Genomic DNA, 17951 nt, shown 5'->3' with positions numbered 1-17951 from the left:
CCTCTCTGATGTAAAGGCTTTTCTCTGGGCCCAGCGCTAGGTCCAGTTCCTCCTCAGAACTCCCAGAACACCTTGATCCTCTCTCTCGGGGTTCGTATCATTTGTAGAAAGTGCAAGGAGGTGCATATTCAAAGAGAATACTTTGCAAGGGAGTGGGGTTGTGGGGGCCAAGTCCCCACTCAGCCACTTCCCTTGGGTCATTATCTTGGTTTCCCCACCTGTACAGTGGTGATGGTGGTAGTGTGGGGGCCAAGGTGTTCTCCTAAAGGTCTGATGAAAAATCACTGACATGAGGCAGATTGATTAATAAGAAAAAAGGGCATGCAGATATACTTAACATGTATACAGGGGAGCCTTCAGAATGAATACCCCAAGATCTAGGGGAAATTTTCTGTTTTTATGCATAGTTTCAACAAAATATGGACAGCTGTGTAGAAATGTGATTAGACAAAAGGGGCCTGATGAATGCTAATGGACCAAGTGGGGAAACCCAGCGAGGCCTTTCTGTGCAGCGCTCTTTCCTTCTGAGTGTGGGGCAGGTCCCTCCCTAGAGTGGGGCCCTTATGACCTGCAGCCAAACAAGGTAGGTGAGGGAATTTTTTATCGCCAGTTTTTACAGAGAATATTTGTAGGTTTTGTGGCTGGCTTTGGGGAAAAGGGATTCTGGTTTCTATGCCCACCTTGGGGAAGAAGAATTCTAGTTTCTGTGGCGCCTCCAGAAGAATGGACTGAGAGAGAGAGGCAGGAGAAGGTCAGAGGAAAACTTATGCTTCTGAGGCTGCTGCTGAGGTCTTTGTTTTGGGGGTGTTGTTTTCTGAGCCCCAAAAGTAGTGCCTACCTGTCAGGAGGCATAAATATGACAGTGCACATACAGTGGCTCAACACAATGCCTGGCATGTTACTGTGAGCTCAGAAAGTATTGGTTATCATTCTTTTTGCTCATACAAGATGGTGGCATATTCGACAAGCCCTAGAGAGCTAGGTGCAAAAATGTAATACGTTTATCAGTGGCAATTTGAATGATGTTACTCTGTTTCACAGAAAATAAGCATTTGACTCGAAAAATATAAAGAAAAAAGTCTTGAATATGTTGAGCCCCAAAATATTTCATTTTCACACTTCAGTTTAAGATGAAATTTTAGTTAATCAATATTTCATAGTGTTAATGCTCCTCTTTTCATAGGGATTCCTTGCCACTGGTGAAATCGATCCCTTAAATAGAAGATTTTCCACTTCAGTCAAACCTGATGTTGTAGTACAAGGTTTGTGAGCGTGTTTACTGTTCATATTTAACTTTGTAAAACCAATGTTATTTTAATTCAAATTGTTGCCTAGTTTCTTATTTAATTTTTTTAAAGTGTGTATGTGCCTATGCTTTAGCATGTAGCAGTTGTGTGAGATGCCTTATATAACTCAGTGGCTTCCAAAGGCAACAGAATTCTTCCCAACCACAAAATGACTTTCTACAAAGCAATTGTTGTCTTGAATATAAACCTTGATTGCAACTGGGGCACAAGTGATTCGTTGCGCGTCATTTATCATCATTGTTATTCTTTGAAAAATAGAGCCTAAGCCTGGTGAAAACTCAGAACCCAACTGAGGGTCATTCATTCCTCCCTTGGAGTCCTGACATCTTTCCGCCTTTCACCTGTGTCCACCTTTCCTCTCCCTCCTCTCCAGCCAGCCCTTCTTCTGGAGAGGGGCGAGACCAGCCCAGGCTGCTGCTGCCCTCCGCCTAGCCAAGTGATTTCACCCTTCTGTGCCTCAGGGTCATCAGGACTTGAGCTCCCTGACTGGGGCTTCCTAAGATGTACTGAGGCTGCAGTGGGAAAGCGCTTGGTGTAGTGCCTGGCCTGTGGTGTGCACCCGGGTGGAGCAGTTCTCTTCCTACCTTCCTTCTTAGGGAGGACCTCCTGGCAGTCCAGTAACATTCTCTGTGCCCCATAGAGCACACCAGCTAATGTCATAGCATGTTGTGTGTACACCATATTGCCCCTGAGACTGTACACTTCTTAATGACAAGGCCTATATCATTCTTGCAGTTTCTATGTTGATTGGCACATACGCACCCATACGTTGAAAACAGTGATTGAACAAATGATAAGCATTTCTCTGTAGCCACTGGCTCATTTTGCTTCGGGGGCTCATGCTGTGGTGAGATGAGCTGATATCACCCAGTCAATAGAGCCATGAGATACACCTGTCACAGCATTCTGATTAGGTAAAGTTTGAGATGATGATCATCATCTCCACCTTACACACGAGGCTTAGAAGTTAACCCACTCCCTCAAGGACCCACAGCTGGCAGCTGCAGGTGTGAATCCATTCCTGACTTCCAGGTGGACTGATCCAGCTGGACTCATTGTCCCTGCGCTAAGCCAGAGCATGTCCTGCTAATTAGTCCCTTGAATCTATTAAGACCGTTTTTCCACCTGCAGGCTGGGACACTTTGATGGGTGTTGACCAGCATTTGTTTAATAGAACAGTGTAGAAATTCCCAGAAGGTCAGGCACAGAGTAGGGGAAGTGCAGTTTCGGAAACTTAGCCACATCCAGCTGCACAGATCATGAGGCTCCCAGGTCTCCCCCAAAACCACTGCACTAAAGGAGTTACTCCTACAGAGAGTGGCTGCTGGGGTTTTGATAAATGTGGAGTCATGCCTGTCATTGGAAGCTTTAGAAGAGACAGCTGTTAAGGAAAGCCACCTAGCCAGCCCTGCATGGCTGATGTTCCCATTTGCTGAGGGCCTGGGAGATTAGGTTTCAGTCCACGTGCAGCTGTAACTGGCCAGTTGAGCATGCAAGGCTTCCCTGGGGGCTTGTTGTGAAGGTCAGATGAGATAATGGATATTAAAATACTTGAAAAGGCATCAAGTGCTGTGTAAATATAAAGAGGTGACACTCAACTCTCAACTGCATGTATATGTATTGTACATTCCGGCCCCACTAGCCTGTGAGTACAATGATTGTACTTAACAGTAGCCAATCCTGCGCTGCCCTGAGCCTCTCCAGCTCCCAGGGGGCTCGGCCGCAGCTGGACATGGCACCAACCTCTCTCCCTGTGGCCGTGCTCCCCTTTTCCAGTCCCATCCCTGTACTCCTTCCCTTTGCCAAAGCACTGTCCCTTCTCAGAAAGGCCAGCGGTACTAGTACAGCAGGTGCAGCCTAGCCGATCCCGGGTTGTCCCTGGTGATGGCCTCCCTCCTCCATGGGCCCCCAGGTCCCAGGCACAATCAGCTCCCTGCCTGCTGGAGAGCCAGATGCCCAGCCTCTCCCACCAGAGATGGGGCCCAGGCCAGCCCTGGGGTGCTTTTTCCCCACCGGTGGGGCCCTGTGCAGGGGTTCTGAATGGGCCAGGCTGCTCCACTACCGCCAGCATCCCCACTCACAGACCTACTTTGCTTTCTCTAGAGGGAAGGATGTCCCCTCAGAACATCCCCTGCCAGCAGGCGCCCCCATCCTACTCTTCTTTCCCCCGTCCTTTGGGAGCAGGGACACAGGCTTCTGGCATCCCCCAAGTGGAGCTGTTTCCACTCCTGACCCTGCACAAAAAGGGACACCAGGCAGGTTTAGAATAGATGCAGACCCAGAGGGAGGCAAGACATTACTTGAGACGGGGCAATTTGGCTTGGGACTTATTGAGGACAATTTCTAGAAGTCTTCTATCAGACTATCTTGCACAATGAAGGCACTTGATAAATAGGCGTTGAGGTTGTTGAGGGGTGGCAAGGACAGAATGGGGAGGAGCAGCAGGACGAACACTGTCATTTCCAAAGCCAGTCATTGCATGGAAGAGCATGCTGATGTGTATGTCACCAGGCAGAAGAGGGCAGTAAGGAACACGTGTCCACGTGAAGAGACAAGAGTCATGAGCTAACGCTCATTCTGTGTTCTTGTTCACAGTTACTGTTTTGGCAGAAAACAATCACATTAAGGACTTATTGAGGAAACACGGGGTGAACGTCCAGAGTATCGCGGACATTCATCCAATTCAAGTCCAGCCGGGCCGGATTCTTAGTCACATATATGCCAAGCTTGGTAGGTTTGGGGAAATTACCTAGGCCTTTTTGGCATGGGGGCATCTCGGTTCTAGATTTGGGGTCTGAGGGAGACTGTGATATACGTAAGTTCTAAAGACTTGGACAAAACACTAAAGCAGGCGGTTCCACCGCTTCGATGTGAAGAGGAACGGGCAAACCAGCACATTCTCACACCCGTTCAGTGGGCACCATCACAGGTGGCCAAGCATTCGCCGGATCTGTTGTAAAGTAAGGAGCCACCTTGAAAAATTTACAATTGGAAAAGTCATTTGTGTCTTGATAATGCTTCTCATGTTTACCTTTAGTATCAGAAAATGCTCATTTACACATTAAAATGGGAGGAGGTTCTCTATGCTTTTTCTACAATCTGACTTTGTTTACTATTATGGCTCAATACTAAGTAAATCGAAAGTAAATGTTCTATAGTCCTTTTAGTAGTTTTATTCCATGCAGTTCCAACCGGGTACTGTTCATATACATTCATGAAAAGAAGGGGGCGGGATTTGTTTTAATATTCAGCTTCGTGCCATTTTAAAGAAGGATGATGGCAGTAGAAGAACCAAGCCCCAAATGGGTTGTCTAATCTAGAAATAAGCTCAGTCTTAGCCTGAGTTGCCTGGATTACTTGTTAACCGTATTTCCTCTAACTCCAATTTCTCTTTTACTTCTCAAACAGGACGGAATAAGAATATGAATTTGAGTGGGCGACCATATCGACATATTGGTGTCCTTGGAACCTCTAAACTATATGTGATTAGGAACCAAATCTTTACTTTTACACCCCAGGTGAGGAGAGCAGGCCAACGAGCATCTTTTTTTTAAGTTCTCTTTGCTGTCTGGTAAGCTTTTCTCCTGTGAATATGACAGAATTCTGCATGCATAGGTTCAAATAAAGACATATGAAATGATACCAAGAGCCTAGTACAAGTCTGCCTGTAGTAGGTGCTCGGTAAATGCTTTTTGAGACAGGCGTGCCATCACTTCCAGTCATGAATATTAGTGAAATTCAGACTGCTTTAGAAGTTTGCTGTTGACATGTCACTTGACTCACAGCCCTTGTGCCCCTAATCACAATCATCTCTGACCCTTGTGCAAGCTGTCATCAGACCCTCTGTGTAACACACAGCCAGGCTGATTTTCTGGCCACACCCTCGCTTACCGGGATACTGAATGTACTCATGGAACTTACTGGAGAGCTTTGGTTTCCAAAGAAAACTAGTCCTGTGGAAGTACATTGAAAATGTTTTTCACCCATTTGGGCAGCTAGAAAGACCAACAGTGGGATCGCTTTGGCAGCGCAGGGCACAACCCCTGCTTACCTGGGCACAGGGTTGGTCATGGGGTCTTGGGTCAAGCTGCTCTTTCATCCTAGCCCCTGCTGCTCACAGAAATCTTGCGAGTTATTTCCCTTAGTAGCAAATTTCAGTCCAGAGCTGAGCATGCACTAGTCCAGAGGCCAAGAGAACAATTTGATTTGTTCTCAACATCAGGCAGCAGTGTCTTTAGTTGACATTAACCAAAGCCATCAATCAGGTAAACAGAGTGTCCACCTCTCACCTGCTCACAGTGCCCCCACTTGGAAAGCATCTTCGAACCCATAGCCCTGGAAGGATCAGGAATTAAGGAGTTATTGATTTGCTTTCAGAGACAGCAGTGTTGGGCAAGATGCTTAAATCCCCATCTGAGGAGCTGGAAATAAATCTAGCAGTGCACCTTTCCCTTCCACCCTACAGCGACAGCTCCCGGGAAGGCAGCAGACTGATTTGTCTGATCTTGAGCAGGGCAGCCCCATGACTGGGTGGATTGAAACCAGTACTGAGCCTCTTGCCTGGCAATAAAACCCCAGGATTAGTGCTGACCTGAGTTGTCAGCTGGTGTTTCCAGGTAAAGAAAGGGTGGCCGTTTACCCAGCCTCCTCTGACTTTCAGTTCACCGACCAGCATCACTTCTACCTGGCCCTCGACAATGAGATGATCGTGGAGATGCTAAGGATCGAGCTGGCCTACCTGTGCACCTGCTGGAGGATGACGGGCAGACCCACACTCACCTTCCCCATCAGTCGCACCATGCTCAGTAACTCCAGGGATTTCAGCAGGCTCCCTCCTGCCCCAGGGGTGGTTTGGGCTCTTACAAATGTTTAAAATGGCTCCCATGGCCAGAACTAAGCACTGAAGGGGCTTCTTAGCAGTTTGATTTCTTATCTCGGGAATCTTCTATGCCAGAAATATTTTAATTAGATGGTGTTGATGAAAATGTTTCAGTGTATAACAGGGAAAAAAAAGTCTGCCCAGACTAAACTAATTCATCACTTTTTTTCCTTAGCAAATGATGGCTCAGACATTCATTCTGCTGTGCTCTCCACAATTAGAAAACTAGAGGATGGATATTTTGGAGGAGCCAGGTAATTTGTGATTTTTTTAAAAAATATAAGAGTAGCACCGACCTTTCTTAAAGTCCTTTGCTGCCCTTGTCCCATTTTTCATATTAATTGTTGAACCTAAAAGCATGCAGTTTTAGAGTAAGCAGGAAGGTAACACTTCTCTAATCCAGTCGCCCGTGTGAAACTTGGCTCATCTCTGAAACAGCACTCGGCTGATATCTTTTAAGCTTTACAGGCACCAGGAGGCCTCGGACATAGGGAGGTGAACCATCAAGTCCCTCTGAAACATCTGTTCTTCTTGGAACGCATGTATGGAATTCTGTGTATATTTCTGTTAAAAGGTGTGGAAGAAAATACTCTGCCTGGGATCCTGCAGGTGCCCAGTAAATGCTCCTTGCACCAACTTGAATATGCTATCACCTTAAGATTCATTTGCAGGACTTGGCAAATTCCTTAGAGCCCTCACAGCAGAGCACCTGAATGAGTCTGTGTAGGTCACTGGCCCCTCACCCTCTGTGGAATGAGCCCCCTTCTGGTTTACAGGCCCCAAGTAGGGCAGACGCACCCAGGTATTATGCTTAAGCACCTTGAGTGATAGACGGCTTGCCCTCCAGAAATACCCCTTCCATTTTTGTGCCCTCTACTGTCACAAGGCAGAGGTCTTCTCTGTAGTGTCTATTCTCTCATCTTCTTCCATCCCCTAGGATATACCAGAAGGGCCCCAAGAGAATGCTGTGGACCAGGCATGGTGGCTCACACTATAATCCCAGCACTTTGGGAGGCTGAGGCAGGCAGATCACCTGAGGTCAGAAGTTTGAGACCAGCCTGGCAAAACCCTGTCTCTATTGAAAATACAAAAATTAGCCAGGCATGGTGGTGCACGCCTGTAGTCCCAGCCATTTGGGAGGCTGAGGCAGGAGAATCGCTTGAACTTAGGAGGTAGAGGCTGCAGTGAGCCAAGATCATACCACTGCACTCCAGCCTGGGTAACAGAATGAGACTCCGTCTCAAAAAAAAAAAAAAAAAAAGGAGAATCTCACTGTGTAGCTCAGCCCTGGTGTAGCCTTTCCAGGGCTCAGGGAGGCTTCTGTTTGGTCCCTGATGGAATTCCAGTTGCTAAAACTTTTGGAGTTGAAGTCACCCTTTCTTCTCACATCCTCTCACCCCAGGGACACTCCTACCACAGCAAAGTCACTGTCGTTTTTTTAAAATTATGGTAATTTACCTATAACATTACCTTAACCATTTGTAAGTGTATAGTTCAGTAGCGTTAAGTACATTCACATTGTTGTGCAACCAATCTCCAGAACTCTTTTCATTTTGCAACAAGTAAAACTGTACACCCATTAATAGCAACTCTACTTCCCCCTCCTCCCAGCCCCTAGCAACCAGCAGCCTTTCTGTCTCCATGAGTTTGACTGCTCCAGATAGCTCATATAAGTGGCATCATACAACATTTATCATTTTGTGACTGGCTCATTTCACATGATGTCCCCAAAGTTAAGTCCCTGTTATTTCTAACCCTGGCCTTGAGCGATTTGAAGAGCCCGCTGAGGTTGGTCCTTTTGCCCACAGAGCTTCTTGCAGGTTTTGCTGTAGACTTGAAGTGGCCCTTGATCCAAGCTTCTCCTGGCCTTTCTCGCGAGACTGTCCCCAGTGTTTTGCTGTATACACTTCCAGGACTAGTGCCATACCAGCAATCTGCATCCACTTTTGCACATTTTACCTCCAATTTGCTTCAGTTACCACCTGGTGCATGGCATCGTAACTGAGAGAGAATACCAAAGGCCTATAATTAACCATTTTGCAAAATAATTTTTTTTTTTTTGAAACGGAGTTTCACTCTTGTTGCCCAGGCTGGAGTGCAGTGGCACAATCTCGGCTCACTGCAACCTCCACCCCCCAGGTTCAAGCAATTCTCCTGCCTCGGCCTCCCAGGTAGCTGGGATCACAGGCATGTGCCACCACACCTGGCTAATTTTGTATTTTTAGTAGAGACGGGGTTTCACCATGTTGGCCAGGCTGGTCTCAAACTCCTGACCTCAGGTGATCCACCTGCCTCAGCCTCCCAAAGTGCTGGGATTACAGGTGTGAGCTACTGTGCCCAGCCGCAAAATAAATCCTTTTATTGAGATCTAATCATTGTAAAAAGGAAATTGTCTGCAGTTCACTGAGCACTGGCCGTGTATTCGATGTGTTGTCTCATTGAGGCTTCACTTTCTGACTTGGGGTGAATTCCCATTTCATAGACAAGGAGCTGTAGACTCAGAGAGCCATTGGCAGAAGAGGAATAGGTGCAGCAGCTCTGTGTGAACCCAGAACCCGGCCTTTAAGCCCTGGTGCTGAGCTGGATGAGGGCTTATTGGTGTCAGGAGGGCCCCTTGGTTATAGACCATGGCAGATGATTCAGAGAGCCTTAGAAGAGACTGGAATGCCTAGGCTACTTCTGCTCAGTTCATGATCATTAAGAGCTTTATAAATAAAATTAATATAGTTATAATTTAGTATATGATTTATAGATTACATATAGGAGTTATAACTATGTAACACAGTGTTATAAAAATTATATTGCAAAGATAATTAAGTTCTTGATAAGTTGAGTCACAGTTTTGGCTTTTCCTCTATTTCTGAGGGTGGTTGTTGTTGTTTTTCTTTTGAGACAGAGTCTCTGTCGCCCAGGCTGGAGTACAGTGGCGCGATCTCGGCTCACTGCAACCTCCACCTCCCAGGTTCAAGCAATTCTGTCTCAGCCTCTCAAGTATCTGGGATTACAGATGCCTGCCACCACACCCTGCTAATTTTTGTATTTTTAGTAGAGAGGGGTTTCACCATGTTGGCCAGGGTGGTCTCAAACTCCTGAGCTCAGGTGATCCACCTGCCTTGGCCTCCCAAAGTGCTGGGATTGCAAGCATAAACCATGGTGCCCAGCCTATTTCTGAGGGTTTTTTAAAAGCTGAACTCACCCTACATACCCACTGGATCCACTTGGGGGGGGTGCTCAATTAAAGGAAGGCTTTTCTTTCCCTCGGGCTGTCATTCTGGTTATAGCCCTTTTGAGGCTGAAGCTCTGGCACCTCTGATACTATTGCATTACATATGCCTCAATTGACTCTTTAAACGTTTCTCAGCCTTTTCAACTAAATCCCAATCTGGTGCTGATAACTCTGAGGGAGGGATCCATTGCTTTCTGCTCCCCCGGTGTAACCTTTTAAGAATGTTTTCTTCTGTACATGCAAATCACTCCCAGCGTGTGGGGTTGGACCTGCAGAACCTCAGGCCCCAGGCTGCCAAACCCAGCGTCCAGGTTTCAGTGGAACTGTGCCCAGCCTAAGGTGATAGGGCCACTCAGGGCTTCTGCTCCAGTCTGGGGATGGCTTCCATCATAGCACCCCTGTCCCTGTGTGACAGTGTTTCGTAGTAGGGACTCATAAATAATGGAACGAGTGTGCCCAGAGAATCACTGCTTCTGGGCCAGTCGTTTTGGGGGAAAAAACAAAACAAAAACATGGGTTGGTTCTGTTTAAAAGTAGTTTGCACAATATATTTTGTCAAACTGTTGGTTGGTTCAGTAAAATAGAGTCGTATTTGTGTTGGGTTGGGAGTAAGAAGTCAGTGTGATTCATTTGGCTTTTAATATGCTGTGCGCGTTCACTTCATACTTGCTATTGAATTTTTGTTTGAATGTCTTGGCTGACCGCTTATATGGGGCAATCTGCAGAGTGATATATGTATTGATTCTGGCAGAAGCACCACATGGTTGTGCAAAAGTCTCTCAGTGATTCATAGTGGAAGGTTATCCACACACTACCTGTGTCCCTAACACGGTGTCTTCTTGGCAGAGTAAAATTAGGGAACCTTTCGGAATTTCTCACCACATCGTTCTACACATATCTGACTTTTCTGGATCCAGACTGTGATGAGAAGTTGTTTGACAATGCCAGCGAAGGGACTTTCAGTCCTGATAGTGATTCAGATTTGGTAGGATATCCGGAAGACACCTGTAATCAAGGTACAGTTTGGAATGCTTTTGTGGGTAGTTCGCTGAATTTATTTAAACTTTAGCATTGTGATAAAATTGCCCTAAGACTCAAATATAGACAATGATTGATAATTAAAAACAAGGAAAAACAAAAAAGAGGCTTCTGAAACTTGCATATATTAAAATGAATAAAATGCCAGTTTAAAAACCGAAACTGCAAATGATGTCCTTGAAAGTGGGGCATTTTTAAACCTAGAAGGACAAAGAGTTTCAGGAATGGGGACTTTTTTTCTTTTTTTTCTTCTCTCTCTCTGTTTTTTTTGTTGTTGTTGTTGTTGTTGTTGTTTGTTTTTGAGACAGGGTCTTGCTCTGTTGCCCAGGCTGGAGTGCAGTGGCATGATCATGGCTCACTGCAGCCTCGACCTCCTGGGCTCAAGCAATCCTCCCACCTCAGCCTCCCAAGTGGCTAAGACTATAGGCCTACAGGGAAGCACCACCATACCCAGCTAATTCTTTTATATTTTATAGAGATGGGGTCTCCTTATGTTGCCCTGGCTGGTCTTGAACTCCTGGGCTCAACTGATCAGCCTGCCTCGTCCTCCCAAAGTGCTGGGATTACAGGCATGAGCCACCGTGGCTGGCCAGGAATGGGGACTTTGCACAGAATACATACATTCTGAAGACAGAAACATACTGCTTGAATTTTCAAAGGAGTGGTAGAATGATCTAGCTTTGGTTGGATATGAGTGATGAAACCCTATGTATGTAACATTTCTCAGTCTGAATAAGGTTTTGAGGTGATCTGTTTTTCACTTTTAGATAGTAGTTGGAATTAGGGCTGGGAGTTCCATAAGGCTTAGCTCACTCATGACAAATTAAAACAAAAAGCCCAGACTTCGGCTGCTATCCTTCAGGCTGTCTTACATATTATTCAGTTCATCTTGGGAGGACGAGATGTAACACTATCTTGACCGGTAGTTTTTTTTTCCTGGGATAAAGTTTTTCCAAACAGCAAATTTCTACACACATACATTATCTCTGTAAATCTCTTCTTACTCTTCAGGGGTGAGTGGGAGTGCAAATATCGATATCTCAGTTTTGTCATCTGCTAAGCCTACTCAGTGCTGCTTGCTACCCATGGTCACTATTGTGTAGTCATATTTCTACAGCTTGGTTTCATTGGCTCTTTTTCTTGCTTGTCCAATTACAGAAAGCCAAGACGAACTTGACCATTATATCAACCACCTTCTGCAAAGCACATCGTTGAGGTCCTATCTGCCTCCTCTTTGTAAGAACACAGAAGACCGCCATGTCTTCAGTGCTATCCACTCCACGCGGGACATACTTTCTGTGATGGCAAAAGCAAAGGGTTTGGAAGTTCCATGTATGTTATTAACTCTTTTCTGCCTGTTAAAATACCTTCTTTTATCAAAGTAATGCAGGGACATAATTTAAAAGCCAAAGAATCCTAGAAGACAACAAAATGCCCCCCACGTGCTTCTACTTAGAGGTAACCACTTTCAACTCTTTTAGCTCTTTCTTCTGGTATGTACATATCTCCATATTTCTCAAATAATGTGTACATACTGCTGTCTTCACGTGCATTGACTTGATTCGGTACTTGTTGACTTTCGATTAAGTGGGTAAGGATCTGGCTGTCTTAAATCACCACTCCTCTGCTTCACTCCCCCTAACCCACCAAGGGGTTAAAGTTTAGTTAAATCAGTATTCACTCTTTATATCATTGTATGTACACAAATATTTCCAACTGAGCATTATAGTATACTCTGTTTATATTCCCATTTTTACTCTGTTTTTTCGAAAGGTAAAGTTGCCCTGGCTTTTCATTTGCTTTGCTTTCTTTCTACATCTTCCAGTGGCCTCGCAATACAAATTTCCACAAGCTCAGTCGTATCGGTGAATCTCTCAATTCCACTGCCTTTCTTAGAGTCCACGAGTCTCCTTCTATCTGTGCTGACTGCGCTCTAGGCCTGTTGCATATGTGTCATCCTGGGAGTTTCCCTGGCTTGTCTCCTTAGTTGGATTCTGTGGTTCCTGAATCTGTTGTGTTCCCCTTTCTCAATGTATTCTTCTGTTTTGGTGGAGCACATTCTAGAATAGTTTCAGTAGGTTTCAAAAAAAAAAAAAAGTGAAGTGGAAGAGGGCATGGTGGTGACAGCTCTCGACTTGCTTGTTTTTGAACTGCACTGCCCTCTGCCCCATTCTGGCTTGGTTGCCCTCAGTGTCTGAGGTGCTTTTTACCCTGAGATCTTCCCTGGAGGCTTCCTTGACTTGTCTCCTGGGATGGCTCTCCTGTGTTCTGTATCCCAACTCTTCTTTCTTGGTTCACTCTTATTTTGATAGAGGACATGCAGTAGTTTCCTGAGAAACAGCGCACGGTGGGTAAAATTGTTGAAACCTTGCCATTTTAAAAATGTCTACAAATGTTCCAGACCCATTTGAGAGTTTGGCTGGGTATAGAATTCTAGATTAAAAATACATTTTTTTGGCTGGGCGTGGTGGCTCACACCTGTAATCCCAGCACTTTTGGAAGCTGAGGCGGGCGGATCACTTGAGGCCAGGAGTTTGAGACTAGCCTGGCCAACATGGTGAAACACTGTCTGTACTAAAAATACAGAAATGAACCAGGTTTGGTGGCCTGCACCTGTAATCCCAGCTACTCAGGAGGCTGAGGCAGAAGAAGCACTTGAACCCAGGAGGCAGAGGTTGCAGTGAGCTGAGATCGTGCCACTACACTCCAGCCTGGGTGACAGAGCAAGACTCTGTCTCAAAAAAAAAAAAAAAAAAAAAAAGACATTTTTTTGCAGATTTTTGAAAGTATGACTTATTGTCTTCTTGCTATCAGTGTGTTGGTGTTGCTGTTGAGAAATCTAGGGCAGGCACAGTGGCTCATGCCTATAATCTGAGCAATCTGGGAAACTGAGGCAGGAAGATCGCTTGAGTCCAGGAATTTGAGACCAGCCTGGGCAAGATAGTGAGGCCCTGTCTCTACAAAAAATAGAAAAAATAGCCAGGCATGGTGGCACATGCCTGTAGTCCCAGCTACTTGGGAGTCTGAGGCAGGAGGATCACTTGAGCTCAGGGAGGTTGAGGTTGCAGTGAGCTGTGATCACACCACTGCACTCCAGCCTGAGTAACAGAATGAGAACCTGTCTCAAAAAAAAAAAAATGTATTAGCCCATTCTTGCATTGCCATAAAGAAATACCTGAGACTGGGTAATTTATAAAGAAAAGAGGTCTAATTGGCTCAGGGTTCTGCAGGCTGTACAGGAAGCATGATGCTGGCATCTACTTGGCTTCTAGGGAGACCTCAGGAAGCTTCCAGTCATGACGGAAGACAAAAGGGGAGCAGACACTTCACATGGCGACAGTAGGAACAAGAGAGAGTGGTCACACACTTTTAAACAACCAGATCTCATATCCCTTGTGAACTCAGAGTGAGAGCTCACTTATCACCAAGGGGATGGCCCAAGCCATTCATGAGGGACCCACCCCCATGATCCAAACACCTCCCACCAGGCCCCACCTCCAACACTGGGGATTACATTTCAACATGAGATTTGAGTGAGACATTCAAACCATATCAGAAATTAAACCCATTCTGATTGTTTGAGACAAGAGTATCACTCTGTCGCCCAGGCCAGAGTGCAGTGGCACGATCTCAGCTCACTGCAACCTCCGCCTCCTGGGTTCAAGCGAGCCTCCTGGGTTCAAGCGATTCTCCTGCCTCAGCCTCCCAAGTAGCTGGGATTACAGGCACCCACCATCACATCCGGCTAATTTTTGTATTTTTAGTAGAGACAGGGTTTCACCGTGTTGGCCAGGCTGGTCTTGAACTTCTGACCTCAGGCAATCTGCCCTCTTGGGCCTCCCAAAGTGCTGGGATTACAGGCGTGAGCCACCGTGCCCGGCTCATTCTGATTTTTGATACTTCAAATATGAGCTATTTTTCTCTTTGAAAGTGTTTAGGATCTTCTCTGCTCCCGGCTTCTGACATCTCAGTGCTGCACCTTAATCTCTATCTGGGTGTGTTTTCATCCATTGTGTTGGATACACAGTGGGCCTTTCCAATCTGGAAATTTGTTTTTCAGTCCTGTAAAGTTTTCCTGAAAAGTTTCTTGACTCATTTCCTGCCCAACATTTTCTCTGTTCTTTCTTTCTGGTGTTCCTATGATTCCAAAGTTGACTTCCTAGAGAAGACTTTATCATTTTTTTCCCTCTGTTTTCCATTTTTCTGTCTTGTCCTGAGAGCCATTGTCTCAACTTTTTGTTCCATCCCCTCAATTTAGCCACTTTTGCTATCATGTTTTAAATCTTTGTTCCCCAAATTGTGTCTGTTTTTGTTTCACGTTTACAATATAATTTCTTGGCCAGACGCAGTGGCTGATGCCTATAATCCCAGCACATTGGGAGGCCAAGACAGGCGGATTCCTTGAACCCAAGAATTCTGGACCAGCCTGGGCAACATAGCAAGACACTGTCTCTACAAAAAAAAAAAAAAAAAAGATTAGCCAGGCGTGGTGGTGCATGTCTGTGATCCCAGGTACTTGGGAGGCTGAGGTGGGAGGATCGCATGAGTCCGGGAGGTTGAGGCTGCAGTGAGCCATGATCATGCCACTGCACTCCAGCCTGGGTGACAGAGCGAGACCCTGTCTCAAAAAAATAGTAAAAATACAGTATAATTTCTTTTTCTGAAAGAGAGAGAGAAAGAAAAGGTCCTGCTCTGTCACCCAGGCTGAAGTGCAGTGGTGCAATTACGGCTTACTGCAGCCTTCACCTCCCAGGCCCAAGCGATCCCCCTACCTCAACCTCCCAAGTAGCTGGGACCACAGGTGCATGCCACCACACCCAGCTAATTTTTATTTTTATTTCTGTGGAGACAGGGTTTCACCATGTTGCCCAGGCTGGTCTCAAACTCCTGACCTCAAACGATCTGCCTGCCGTGGCTTCCCAAAGTGCTGGGATTACAGGCATGAGCCACCATGCCTGGCAATTTGTTGTTATTCTAAGAATATTAATGGCAGGGCTTTTTGTTTTGTTTTTACCCTTTTTACTCTTTGAATGGTTTCCATTCCCCCAAGTCACCTTTTCCGGTTTGCTTAGGTTTCTGTCTTCCACATGAGCGTCCTCCTTCCAATGCCCTGCTCCTCCTCGCTTACCTGATCATGCATGAGAATCTCCAAGCCCATGGGTGGGGCTTGTTGACTCGGAGTTATTTGATTTCCCAGAGATACTCTACAATCTCCTAGTGGATTTCCTATTTCAAGGATTAGGGCCTGGTTGCCTGGAGCTATATAGTTACTTATAATTCCCTTAAGGAATGTATCTACGCCTTCAAATGTGCTAATCAGCAGCCCCCCTCTCTTCGAGCCCCTTCCTCCTTTACCCTCTTCTGAGAGACCCTCCAGTCTTCTGTCAGAGTGAGTGAGGTGGTCATCAAGCTGGGTGTAGTTGAAGCGGATGTCCAGGGAGCTCACTGCTTCTCAGATAGCTTCTCCCCAGCCTTCCTTGTTTTGGACACCCCTTCTAGGCCCCAGTTCCAGAAGCACATAGTGCAGCAGGCCCCAGGGACTTCTGATGAGCCTTGGGTGTAACTGACCAGCTCTCAGATTTCTCCACTGCAGACTTGGGAATTGGTTGCCTTGTGTCAGCTAAATCACTTATCTTTCATCTGTCAGCTTTCCCGCTTCTGAAATTCTGTTCCTGTCGTCTTCTTTCTTGTTTTTCTTCATTCTCAAGGATTTGTCTTTTAAAAAAATATATATACAGTTATGCACCACATAACTTTTTGGTCAATGGCAGACCGCATATATGGCGGTGGTCCCCTAAGATTATAATGGAGCTAAAACCTTTCTGTCGCCTAGTGACATCATAGCTGTAGTGACTTTGTAGCACCATGCACTGCTCACATGTTTGTGGCGATGCCAGTATCAATAAACCTCCTGCGCTGCCAGTCGTATACAGGTCTAGCACATACAATTATGTATAGTACATAATACTTGATAATACATAAGTATGTTGCTGGTTTGCGTATTTAGAGTGTACTCCTTTTACTTATTAAAAAACGTTAACTGTGAAACAGCCGCAGACCAGTTCTTCAAGAGGGATTACAGGAGAAAGCATTGTTATCTTAGGAGATGACAGCTCCATGTACATTACTGCCCCTGAAGACCTTTCAGTGGGACAAGCTGTGGAGGTGGAAGCAGTGAGATGGATGATCCTGGCCCTGCATAGGCCTGATGTGTGTGTTTGTGTTTTCATTTTTTAAAAAAAGTTTAAAAAGTAAAATAAATAAAACTAAAAAATAGATCAAAGCTTATAGAATAAGGACGTAAAGAAAATATTTTTGTGGGCCGGCTGTGGTGGCTCATGCCTGTAATCCCAGCACTTTAGGAGGCCCAGGTGGGTGGGTCAGGAGTTCGAGACCAGCCTGGCTAACATGGTGAAACCCTGTCTCTACTAAAAATACAAAAATTAGCTGGGCGTGGAGGCACACACCTGTAATCCCAGCTACTCGGGAGGCTGAGGTGGGAGAGTCGCTTGAACCAGGGAGGTGGAGGTTGCAGTGAGCCGAGATCGCACCACTGCAGTCCAGCCTGGGCAACAAGGCGAGACTCCATCTCAAAAAAAAAAAAAAAAAAAGAAAAGAAAATATTTTTGTACAGCTGTACGATCTGTGTTTTAAGCTGTTATTACAAAAGTCAAATTTTTAAAAATTTAAGTTTATAAAGTTACAGTAAGCTAAGGTCATTTAGTATTAAAGAACACTGTGTGATGAATTCAGTGCAGTGTGAATGTAGAGTATTTATGAAGTCTACAGCGGTGTACAGTCATGTCCTAGGCCTTCACATTCACTCACCACTCACCCAGTCACCCAGAGCAACTTCCAGTCCTGCAAGCTCCATTCATGGCAAGGGCCCTATAGAGGTGAACCATTTTTCATCTTATATACCATATTTCTCTTTTTTTTTTTTTTGACAGGGTCTTGCTCTGTCACCCAGGCTGAAGTGCAGTGCCACGATCAGGGCTTACTGCAGCCTGAGTCTCCTGAGCTCAAGCGATCCTTCTGCCTCAGCCCTCCAGTAGCTGGGACTACAGGCATGCACCATCACACCCGGCTCATTGTTTTTGTTTTGTTTTTTGAGACAGTTTCATTCTTGTTGCCGAGGCTGGAGTGCAATGGCATGATCTCAGCTCACCATAATCTTCGCCTCCCAGGTTCAAGCGATTCTCCCGCCTCAGCCTCCAGAGTAGCTGGGATTACAGGCATGTGCCACCACACCTGGCTAATTTTGTATTTTTAGTAGAGATGGGGTTTCGCCATGTTGTCAGGCTGATCTTGAACTCCCGACCTCAGGTGATCCTTCCGCCTCAGCCTGCCAAAGTGCTGGGATTACAGGTGTGAGCCACCACGCCTGGCCTACCATTTTTTTTTTTTTTAATTTTAGTAGGGATGAGGTCTCACTATGTTGCCCAGGCCAGTCTTGAACTCCTGAGCTCAAGAAATCCTCTCACCTCAGCCTCCCAAAGTG

General features: G+C 45.7%; 1 protein-coding gene across 4 annotated transcripts in view; it reads left to right on the top strand.

The window, feature by feature from the left end:
- Window positions 1-17951, top strand: part of PHKA2 (phosphorylase kinase regulatory subunit alpha 2) — a 92041-nt gene that overhangs the window by 54551 nt on the left and 19539 nt on the right. For all 4 annotated transcript variants that reach the window (XM_003819542.6, XM_008972942.4, XM_008972943.4 and 1 more), the window contains 7 exons: window positions 1184-1262; window positions 3903-4037; window positions 4716-4825; window positions 5968-6112; window positions 6362-6440; window positions 10259-10428; window positions 11609-11782. In XM_003819542.6, the coding sequence (XP_003819590.1) occupies window positions 1184-1262; window positions 3903-4037; window positions 4716-4825; window positions 5968-6112; window positions 6362-6440; window positions 10259-10428; window positions 11609-11782 (892 nt within the window). The remainder of the gene's footprint in view (window positions 1-1183; window positions 1263-3902; window positions 4038-4715; window positions 4826-5967; window positions 6113-6361; window positions 6441-10258; window positions 10429-11608; window positions 11783-17951) is intronic.

Source organism: Pan paniscus, chromosome X, assembly GCF_029289425.2.
Source record: "Pan paniscus chromosome X, NHGRI_mPanPan1-v2.0_pri, whole genome shotgun sequence".
Taxonomy (NCBI): domain Eukaryota; kingdom Metazoa; phylum Chordata; class Mammalia; order Primates; family Hominidae; genus Pan; species Pan paniscus.
The sequence above is the reverse complement of the archived record's forward strand: the minus strand, read 5'-3'. Positions and strand labels throughout refer to the sequence as shown.